This window comes from Peromyscus eremicus, chromosome 4, assembly GCF_949786415.1.
Source record: "Peromyscus eremicus chromosome 4, PerEre_H2_v1, whole genome shotgun sequence".
NCBI lineage: Eukaryota > Metazoa > Chordata > Mammalia > Rodentia > Cricetidae > Peromyscus > Peromyscus eremicus.
The window spans coordinates 151,828,154-151,839,557 of record NC_081419.1 but is presented as its reverse complement, the minus strand read 5'-3'; the positions used below and the strand labels follow the sequence as shown (position 1 = coordinate 151,839,557).

Below are 11,404 nucleotides of genomic sequence, written 5' to 3'. Positions count from 1 at the left end.
TGCCACTGTGGGTGGCAGAAAGTGCCCTGGAAGTGTTCGATGACAGCCATGTGAAGAGCTCTGGCCACCATTTTCCATGACCATGGGGAAAGAGGTATCCAGTTCTCCTGGAAGTGAAGATCCAGAAGCTGCCGACCCTTGGCACCTGTGTGAAGAGCGGCCGGTTGCTTAGATGTGTCTCAGCTGGCGGGTAGGAGTTAGTGTCCACAGGTGGTGTTTGTTGTGAGGGTAGGTATTGCCCCTGGACACCCTCCTCTCAGGTGGAAAAGTACACCATTTATTGCAGAAGTGTGAGTTAGATCTCTTACCTCCAGTTTACTTAAAAACAAAAGCAGCACTTCATCCTTTATATTCTCTCTACCCCATCTCCATCTCAGCATTGCCAAATGAGAATAGACTGTTGGGAGTACATGGAGCTTGCAGAGTACGTGGGCTTTGGGGTACATGGGACCCTTAACCAAATAGAACTTGGATGAGGTTCCCAGTGGCCAGGGCCAGGAGGGAACTGCCAGAGGAATGGCACCATCAATTGTGGCTGCACAGTCATCTGGGTTCAGGGTTGTAGAATAGCCAGCTGGGACAGGGCAAGGCCACACTGTGTTTCCAAGATGACAGGGGTTGAGGGTTGGCATATTGCATCCCACTAAAAGATGGACACTGACCACTGGCCAAGGAGAGGGGCACATTTATTGAGGCCATGACACTGAAGGGCATGCTCAAAATATAGGCAGGTTCCATCCACAGTACATTATAAATGTGTCTTGCTAAAATAAGAATTTAGAAAAGTAATGAAATACTACCTATAAACTTCTAAAGATTTTTTTTTTAAACTTAAGGACTGAAATACAGTTTTTAATGATACCATTGCCACAATTACATGTGTGTGGTATTTGCACACTGTCAGTGCAAACAGCCTTGGCCTAGGCCAGGTTTGTGGCTGGACCTGCCTTATGTACTGATGGCTTGACTTGGCATTTTCTAGGTGTAGGGGTGTGTGTGTGTGTGTGTGTGTATTTATGTTTATGTTTATGCTTGTGTGTGCTATATGTATGTAAGGCTGGGCTGGAGCCTTGTTCCTGGCTTGTTTTTCCCTGTCCTTATAGTATGTAATCTTCCCAGAAGCTCTGGACACCTTGGGCCATCTACAGGTAGTAGCTCTGTCCCCTCAGCCGACCAATGGCCCCATCTGAGTACCAGCTACCCAGCAAGCTGGGGTCACATACCTAGGAAATTACTGGGGCTTGGGTCTGCATACCCAAAGCCTTTCTCTCAATCCAAAGACTCCGCCTTGACTGTGAATGGTACAGTGCTATCCTCATAGCAGGGGCTAGAATGTCCTCATGACCAGGTAGAGTCAGCCCCATGTAGTGTGTGCAGAAGATCATAATAGGAGTAGAGATGGCCTTGCAGGAAAGTGACCCACTTGTCTATGTACCCCATTTTCTACACATGGAACCATCCAAAGATTTTCAGACATTGGCTTCTTTCTTAGTTGAAGGATGACGAGACCTCAAAAGTACTTAGGCCACACCTTCAGAACACTTACGGCCAGCATTTGGTTCTTGGCCTAGCATATGTGGTTCACAGACCCAGTCAGTACATCCAGAGCTGCTGGGTTTCTTAATGACTCTAGTGTCCTTGTGCTTTTTAATGGTTTTCTACAAAAATGCTGTCTGGTCTTAGTCTGTCAGACACTGATGTTTATACCTCGTTTATACCTTTTGATTATTTCAAAGGACAGCTAAAAAACCTAGGTCTCTCTGACTCTGCTGTCCATCTTCTCCACACTAGTTTAGATGCTATCTTAAAGCCACCAACAAGTTCTCAGATGGCTTGTGGCCTTAGTCAAGGGAGTGAGACTAGTTTAGTTACAGGGAACCCTTGCGTTCTACCTGGCCCTGACAACACTGAGTCTGAAACCCATGTACCCACCTCATATTCATCAGGGCCCACTGCCAGGCTGGAGAAAACCAAGGACACTTTGTTTGGTGTCAGTCTGTGCCTGTTGGACTCCCCAGTTCATTCAGCATGCAGTCAGTCTCCTCCCCAAATCACACTCAGTGGCTCTGAGAGAAAGGGCATGCCTCTACACATAGAACACATTCCTCAGGAAGTGTTACACTCCAGTGTCTTTGTGTTTAAACAGTTCAATTAGCTGGAAAGTTTTATGCTTTGAAATATTAGCAGGTAAGCACTTCAGTTTTCTTGTGTGTGTATCAAAGATTTGCACAGAAACTGTAATCAAAGTCAAATACAGTACTGAATGGAATGTACTACTTTGTCTATCTAAATCAATAAAAATATGTCATGGAAACTGGTCATTGTTTGTTTGACTTGGAACCATGTGGTAGCTAGGGCCACTTGCCCTAGGTCTACCTCTGCTCCTTGTAAGCCAGCATAACTCTCTTCTGGTAGTACAAGGGCTCTCAGTATCCTGCCAAGTGGTGCACAGCAGAGGGCATGCAGACTGGCATGCTCCATGGTGTCCTTTGTACTTGGGCACCTGGAAGAAGATGGACAGCGCCCTGGTTACCCCAAGCATGCACGGGGTGCAGTGGCTTTACTCTGGCCTCACAGCATCAGTCGAGGAGGGAGGACATGTGCGTGAGTGTGTGTGTGCTAGGTGGGTTGGGAAGTGTACAGTTCCCCTCATTGCCAAGTGTGTCCAAGTCATACACAGTTTCTGATCCAGCAGGTGTGCACATTTTGTTTTGACAGATTCAAACAATAAAAAGGTTCTCATCTTCAACATACTGTTAGATTTGGGAATAGAGGTGTCAATTAGATAGGTGTGAGGTCAGTGGGAGTCTACTTTGGGGTGATTCTGTTAATAAACGGGAACGCTAACATGCACACAGGTCACAGCACCACCTCCCACTATCTATAGAAGCAGGTGGTTGTCTTCAGCCACATCTTCAGACTCTGTTGCTAACACGTCTAGATACAGGTCCCGAGAGATTAACTAGCACACTCTTCAGGTGCACCCTTGTCTGGTTTCTCTTCCTGTCTGATACCACTGAGTCCAAAGGCTAGAAAGACATTTGCACCTTGAAAACGAGGACAGATGTTGAGCTTACAGGGCTTGCTTTCATACACATTAAACAACATATCCCTTCTAGTTGGACAGCACATTTTAACTGCATCTGGTATGTCAGTCTCCCAGTGCTTGTTTTGTGTAGTTGTGTGAATTGATGGCCTCATAAGAATCCCCAAGGGTGATGAGTAAGTGACTGCCATCCTGTCTAGTGCTGGCTCTTGTGGACCCCCATCTGCACTACAGCTGGGGGGACCATTGCTTCTCAGGCCTTACATCCCACACTCCGGGGAGCTGAGTTCTTAACCTGATGGCTGACGAAATGCAGCAAGCCTGGAAATTGGACCCCAAGAAACCTGGATCTCCACTGCCCCTCCTGGAGGTGTGGGGTAGAGACGGGGGCTTGGGGCCTTTGACCTTCATTAACATTTCCTCTTATATGGCATACCTTCCATACACAATGAAGCAGCATCATTAACTTTGGGACATGCCCCTCACTCCTCAGTGAAGATACTTCCAAGGCCCAAGACGGATAATTGAATTTGATTGTTAACAAGATGCTGCTGCTTCCAGGGTGCTAGCTACAGTTGAGTTTGGGTTTTTTATTTTTTTCTTGTTTGGTTTTGGCCCAGGCTGACCTGGAAGTCACCATATAGTCTAAGTTGACCTTGAACTCATGAAGATCTTCCTGCCCTCAGACTCCTGAGCAGATAATACATAAGAGTCACCATTCCTTGTGGGTCTTTATGTAGTTGTAGGTATACATGAGGCAGGCAATAAGGGTTGTTTCAGAACAAGGCTGTGCATTCTGGGGAGGTTAGCCAGAAATTGGACCAATCTGTGGAGCCCTGCAGTATGCACACGGGATGGCCAGGTGATTAGAAACAGCTGCTGGTAAGGTGCCAGTCTAGGCAGCCTGCTGTGCTCAAAACCAGCATAAACATTGACAACTGCCAGCTTGCTGTGGTTGCTGGAGCATCCTGCTGTGGTGGGAGACATTAATGAATACCCTGGACCCCGTTTTGAGTCTTGGTTGCAGTGGAGGGCCCATCACCTGCACTTGGGTGGTCTGGAAGTCCTTCCTGGAATGAGGCAATATAGCCCCCTCTGGAGGACTAGTGGTCCACATTAAGCTGCCTACCCTGCCCCATCATACCAGGACCTCAAGCCCTTAGCATCATGTTCCTCCACAACCCACGACCTCACACCCCCAGCCAGCCTCCTAGTGTCAGATTCTAGAAAAGGCCTGGCTTACAGAGCTGTCCAATAAAACTTCAGCTTGAGGCCCAAATGTTCCAAAAAGTTTTCATAACTCAAAAGTTGCAAGCTCTGGCCATTTCCTACAGATTTGCCCAGAAAGGCTAAGAAAAAAAACAACTGGTTTAACAATTAGTCCAAACTATAGATCTTAACAAGCCGTATAATATCCAGGAAGCAAATAGCAACTCCTATTTTAAGTTTAAAATTCCCTTAGTTTCTCCTTAGAAAAAGAACTTGCCTTCCACACATCCTGAGTGTTCAGTAGGATCTGCCTGCGCTCCGGGTTGTTTTGGGGTTTTTTGTTGTTTGTTTTTTGGTTTTTTGTTTTTCTACTGCCTAGCTCTTTCTCTGATACACTAGGCAATTACAGCCCTATCTCAGTTTTTGTACATCCCTCCAGGAAGCAGTAGGCTGGCTCACAGATTCCTGGAAGGAGGGAGGAGAGCTAGGTGTGGGAGCTGGGTAGCCAGCTCTCAATGGCTGGCCCAGTCTGCCACCTCTGTTCCCCATTCTGTGCTAAGCCTTACTGGAATTTAGGAATTGTAACACCCTTAGAACTAACTACATTACAGTGTCCAAAAGCAATTGTTTACAGTAGCTTGAAACACAAGTAAAATCTTTGATAGTGATTTAATTGCATAAAAATTATGAATATATTTTTATGACAGTCAATTGAGTAGTATGGTCAAATCGATAGCTTGTTCCATTCTACGTTTGTACTCTTGATGCTGTGTCGTTCCCCCTGCTCCTCCAAGTTACAAGTTTTGTGACCTAGACTTTTCATTCTTGCTTTGTTCCACACCCTGACGAGTGAGAAGCAGCACTGGAAAACTGGCATTCCTGAGACTGTTTGCCACACTGTTTTAGAGAGGTCCTTGCCTTTAAAAGCAATGTGCCCTAAATCTCCCTAGTGCTTCCTCCCTGGAGTATATGTTCTTTACCACCATTTGCAAATGCCCTGTGCCTACCATTCATTCACAGCTCAGTAGAAATGTGATATGTGAATGTCCAATTAATTTTGTTTTAAATTGAGCTTTGTTTTCTCATTACTATAATTCTGACACCAAACACTAAATTCACTGTCATTGGTCATTATAGCTTGAATTTAATTGGTCCCTAACTATTTGCTAGCTTAGTATATTTAACATATGCAACTCATGTTAAAGCTAAAAGGGGCTGCTGTCTCCTGATGTGCAGTGGGGGCGAATGGGAGAGGATAGCTGAGACTTTTTTTTTTTTTTTTTGAGACAGAGTTTCTCTGTGTAGCTTTGCGCCTTTCCTGGATCTTGCTCTGTAGACCAGGCTGTCCTCGAACTCAGAGATCTGCCTGCCTCTGCCTCCCGAGTGCTGGGATTAAAGGCGTGCACCACTACCGCCTGGCTGAGACTTTTAAAACATTGCCCTCAGGAGGCAAGAACAGGCAGATCTCTGTGAGTTCAAGGCCAGTCTGGTCTACAGAATGAGTTCCAGGACAGCCAGGGCTACACAAAACCCTGTCTCAAAAAAACATTGTTCGCCAACCCTGCCAGTCAAATGTTCCAACAGCCAGAAGCTGCCTGTCTCTCTCACCTCTTCTATAGCTTTGGCATTTTAGCAACTGGAAAGACATAGCATAAATTCTAATGTGGGATAGGTTTGCTCATGACTTGAGTTCTTGTTTTGTGGTTTCTGATCGGGTGTTAATCTGTCATGGGTCCCTTTCAAGACTACTAGGTGGGTATGCTGGTATATTCAAAGACTCCAATCCCTTGGCCTTCTATAATAAGCTTCTTAAACTTGGGATTTTATTTTACCACAGAATTTCTTCCTCTGCCTATTGAAGTTCCCCATCAGTGAAAGTTACCTCTGAAGGGTGAAAGCTAGGCTTAGATTCTAAAATTTGTCAAAATATTTTGTTTTCCAGGTCTTGAATCACCACGTCCAAATATAATTCTTGGGTTAGTAATATGTCAGAAAGTAAAACGTCCTTCAAGTGCTGGAGAGTTAGACAAGCCAGATGAAAAGCGGACCCGAGTCCAACAGGAAGAAGTAGAAACTTCAGTCTATCCCAAAGTAACTACAGCTTTGCCATCTGAGAAGAAGCCTCCCAAGTACCATCTGCACTCTGCAGACACAGCTGCCAGCAGCACTACACCCCCTGGTTCTCCTCCACCCCCTCCTCCTCTTCCTGAACCCCCAGTACTGAAAATACTGTCATCCCTCAAGCCAGGGTCCACCAGCACTGTCACAGCACCCACCACATCAGTGATCACCACTACAGCTTCCCCTGTCACTTCTGCCACTTCAAAAACAGCTTCGCCTCTGGAGCACATCCTGCAGACTCTATTTGGGAAAAAGAAATCATTTGAACCCTCCACCAAAGAATCTGTTGGGTCTACCCTGTCTCCACATCAGGATTCCAAGGCCAAGGGGGAGGATGCTATGTCAGCAGCTCCTTTGTTGGATCCAATTGTTCAGCAGTTCGGTCAATTCTCAAAAGACAAGGCTGTGGAGGAAGAGGAGGAAGATGACAGGCCCTATGATCCAGAAGAAGAGTACAACCCTGAGCGAGCCTTTCATACGCTGCTTACAGAGCCAGGGAGGCACCATGACGTGGAAAATGTCCCTGAGACAGCTGAGAAGGAAGAGGTGGCCTATGATCCAGAAGATGAGACCATCTTAGAAGAAGCTAAAGTGACCATTGATGACCTGCCCAATCGGATGTGTGTAAAAGTCAGCTCCATGGAGAGGCCTGCTGACTTTACCACCGATGCCACTAATGCCTCTCTAGTGGAGCAACAGAAAATGTTAGAAGAGCTAAATAAGCAGATTGAAGAGCAAAAGAGGCAACTGGAGGAGCAAGAAGAAGCCCTTAGGCAGCAGAGGGCTGCTGTTGGTGTCTCCATGGCACACTTCTCTGTGTCAGATGCATTGATGTCACCACCTCCCAAGTCTTCCCTGGCTAAGGCAGACCTGTTCTCTCAGGAACAGCAGGCCCCTGACCCAAGTCATGGAGCCCTGGGCGCCAACCACAACTTAGACTCGAGACAGAGTAGGGATCCGAGGCAGGCCAGGAGGCTGGCTACCGAGAACATTGAGAATGAACCTCTTCCCAGGGCCTCCACAGGAAGCACACCTGGCTCACAAGGCACTCTGCCTGCCAGGGAGACTCCTGCTGCTGGGACTGCAGCAGTCCAGGGCACTGGGCTGACTCCCGAAGCCAAGGAGTCAGTGGTTAATCCCTGGGCTATGGGTGAAAATGCTGTGTTGAGACCCGAACATGATATCCAGAAGTGCGAGCACCCTGGTAACCCTGTCTCATTGCCCCTGGACAGCAGCCACTTTTCTACTGCTGGTGATGGCACAGCCAGGCCAGCCGCACCCCGCAGAGTGCTGCTGCCCACACCCCCCAGCACCACCTTTCCACCCAGCTTCCCTGTGCAACCTGAAGCACAGAATTTTAGTTCTGGGGGCAGGGAGCCTTTTTCAGGGCCCATGTTTCTATCTAAGGAAACATCTCTTGGCTCATCCCAATACGAGGACCCTCGGGGTGCTCAGTCTGCTGGGAGGAGTGATAGCCCAGTAGCTGATGCTGAGGACAGCAGAGAGCCACAGCTCAGGCCTGGTGAGGGCACTACTCCATTCCCCCAACCTGGGCAGAGAGGAGGAGGCCCTCAGCCCCAGTTTCCTGGCCAGCGTGAACCTTTACCACGCAATTTTGGGATGTCAGGACATCACGGCCCTAGTTTCCCAGGACCTAGGGGGCCAGTCCCTCCATTTTCAGAAGAGACTATTGTTCCTAACAATGATGCACCAAGAGGCCCTCCACCTGCCAGATTTGGGGTCCAGAAGCCACCAATCCCTTCCTTATTCTCTGGGCAACATGGGCCACCTCCCTATGGGGACAACAGGGGACTCTCACCTTCTTATCTTGGTGGACCCAGAGGAGGGGCACCCGCTCAATTTGAAGAACGCAAGGATCCACATGGGGAGAAGAGGGAATTCCAGGACACTCCATACAACGAGATGACAGGTGCCCCTGCTCAGTGTGAAGGACCAGATCAGGCCCAGTTCATGGGGAACAGGGCTCCCTTCCAGTTTGGAGGCCAGCGACGGCCACTCCTGACTCAGATGAAAGGGCCCCGTGGAGGACCTCCACCGTCTCAGTTTGGAGGCCAGAGGGGACCACCTCCTGGCCATTTTGTGGGCCCACGTGGGCCCCATCCTAGTCAGTTCGAAACTTCCCGGGGCCCTCACCCTGGCCAATTTGAAGGGCCAAGGGGCCAAGCACCAGGTTTCATGCCTGGCCCCCGGGGTGTTCAGCCCCAGCAGTTCGAAGAGCAGAGGGTGAACTCACCGCCACGGTTTGCAGGTCAGAGGGCACCGGCACCCCTGCCATATGGAGGACCAAGGGGGCCTGCACCCTTTGCTGAGAAAAATGAACAGCCATCTTCTCGATTTCACTTTCAAGGCCCGTCTTCACAGCCTGTGAAGCCTCCCCCTCGGCCTCTGCTGGAGCTACCAAGCCACCCTCCTCAGCATAGGAAGGACCGATGGGATGAGGCAGGCCCAGCCACTACCCTGCCTTCCAGTGCTGGGCCTGGGCAGGGCCCTGAGGCTGACGGGCAGTGGGCCACATCAGAGTTCCGAGAAGGCAAAGGCCATGAGTATAGGAACCCGGCTTTTGAAGGGAGACAGAGGGAGCGGTTTGAAGCAGGACCTAAGGAAAAGTCTCTGGATGAGCCTGAAGCTCCAGGGTTGGAGAATCGGCAGGGCCGGGCATTTGAGGATCGGAGGCGAGAGCGAGAGAGAGGCAGAAACTGGAGTCGAGAAAGAGACTGGGAGAGGAGCCGGGAGTGGGACCGGCATCGGGAGTGGGACAAAGGCAGGGATAGGAGCTCCAACAGGGACAGGGAGCGAGACACCGACCGGGCTAAGGAGTGGGACCGGAACCGCGAGAGAAGCAGGAATCGCGACCGAGACCGGGAAAGGCGGCGAGACCGAGACAGGTCCCGGAGCAGAGACAGGGACAGGGACCGTGAGAGAGCCCGAGACAGGGACCGGGACCGAGGCCGGGACCGGAAGGACCGCAGCAAGAGCAGAGAGAGCCCTCGGGACCTGAAGTCTGAGGCCAGGACCTCTGATGGGGGCCCTGCCGCAGCCCAGGCCTAGAGGCCATTGCACTCAGGGCTGGTGAGGACAAAGACCTCAGGTCAGCTGTTGTTAATAGAGGCTCAGCCTGGCAAAGACCCCTTTAAAAGCCAAGTGCATAAAATGTGTTGAGCAAAGAGTTTTTGAAATAGCTATGAACTTCGATGCAGGATATAATATTCTGGACTTCAGGAATTACTGTAATTTTGTGTATAATGGTTTGTTACAAGATTTCCCAACTTTACAATTCTGATGTTTTTTTTAATAACTTAATATTTCCATTTAAAATTACAGAAATGGGAAAGTATCTACAAAAGCATATTGCTTTTTTTCAGATTATAAAGTTATCTTTTCCAATAACTTGACTGGTGTAAGTTTTAAGGGAATTTCAGTGGACTGTAGAGCTAGCTTTCCTGTGCTGCCATCTCTGCTTCCAGATACCCAGACCTGTCAGGGGCTCAGTGCTGTCCTGGAAAGAAAGCACTGTTGAGGGGTGAGCTGGGGGTGTGCTTGCTGCTGTGGGAGAACAGTCTTCCTAGGCCTGGTTCCCCACAATGCATCACTTCAGAAGTTTTTTCAGAACATAATCAGAAGTAATCCATCCTAGTGGAAATTGTTACATTTCAAATAACAATTTTTTTTTTATTGGTCAAATTTATCAGCCTAAAGAAAGAAGCAAAGCAGTTCAGAGTAGCTTAAGAGGGAAGAGATAGGAGTCAATCCGAAAAGCATTGCTCAGTGCTGTCCTCTCTGCAGAGTCACAGACCTCAGACAGGATGGGTTTGGAAGCTTCTCATTGGGACAGGGCAACGTTTGTACCACATCTGGAAGAGAGGAGGAGGATGGTAAGACAGACTGCTTCATGAAAGGCTGCTCTGCTGCTGCCCTCAAGCCCCTCTGAAGATGCAGAGAAGATCGGCTAACTTATTTGACTGTGCAAATATGTTTGATAGTTCCTTTTATATTTTCATAAACTTACTTTTTCAGATAGAGAATTAGAGAGCTTCGTTTGTTCTTTGGAGTCTTATTTCATTGTATATCACTACAGATTTTTTTTTTCACTTTATAGCACAAATTTTTAAGTTGAGATGACATGGAAAAAATAGCAGTTTGGGATATTTGCTATTATAAACCAAATGTCAGTAGGTTAAATTACACGAAAGTGTCAGTTTCAACATCTAATAAGATGTGAAGGGTTTTTTTTTTTAACATATAAAGTAAAATTTTCTAACTTAAATGCACAAGCATAAAAATCAAGTGTGTTTCTTTAGGTTTACTTCATAGAAACTTCTGTACATTGTATTTTGTATTGCAGAGTGTTATATCACTGTCCATTTAAACACAGGACTTCATAGGTTTTGTTACTTGAAGTAGAATAAATATCTACAGAGTTCTCGTCTCTCTCTTCACTCAGCCTTGGCCCCTGGTTGTCACAGGTGCAGGCAAGAGCATCCTACTCCCAACTAGCAGCCCTCGTCCCTGCGCTGGATGTTGCCTGCTGTGTGGTGTCAGGATCCAGAGAGTAATGTGCTGGCTGGTAACCTATGTAGAGCCCTGACTGCATGTGTATGGGTTTGCAGGAAGCCTGAGGGTGTTACTGAAGGCAACCTGTGTTGGAGCAGGAAGCAGTGGCTCTGGAATGCACAGGTGTCGGGTGTAGAGTCCAGCCTTTCACTGCTAGCTTTTTAAAAGGAAAAGGCTTTTCCGTTTTTGCTCACAAAGCTGGTTGTGGAGCAACTACTCTGGTGGCGTTGGTGGCCCAGGTTGCCTGCATGTGGCCCTGCCCTTGACTGCCACCTGCTGGTAAGACTTGGACCTAAATCCGGCTGCTATATCTCCACATAGGTACCCAGTGCAGCAAGAACTTGGCAGGAAGATCCTGACCCCGACCCAGCTGGTGAAGTGTTTGCTGGGGCTTGGAGGCTGACAGTATCTCCCTCACCAAAAAAGCCTCTGAAAGCCATATCACCTTTTTGTTTT

The 11,404-nt window shown here is 48.1% G+C and overlaps 1 protein-coding gene across 10 annotated transcripts in view; it reads left to right on the top strand.

Annotated features, from left to right (window-relative positions):
• Positions 1-10,817, top strand: part of Dido1 (death inducer-obliterator 1) — a 58,440-nt gene extending 47,623 nt beyond the window's left edge. For all 10 annotated transcript variants that reach the window (XM_059262096.1, XM_059262098.1, XM_059262099.1 and 7 more), the window contains one exon: positions 6,198-10,817. In XM_059262096.1, coding sequence (XP_059118079.1) covers positions 6,198-9,445 — 3,248 coding nt within the window. In that variant the 3' untranslated portion in view covers positions 9,446-10,817. The remainder of the gene's footprint in view (positions 1-6,197) is intronic.
• Positions 10,818-11,404: the final 587 nt, after the last annotated feature.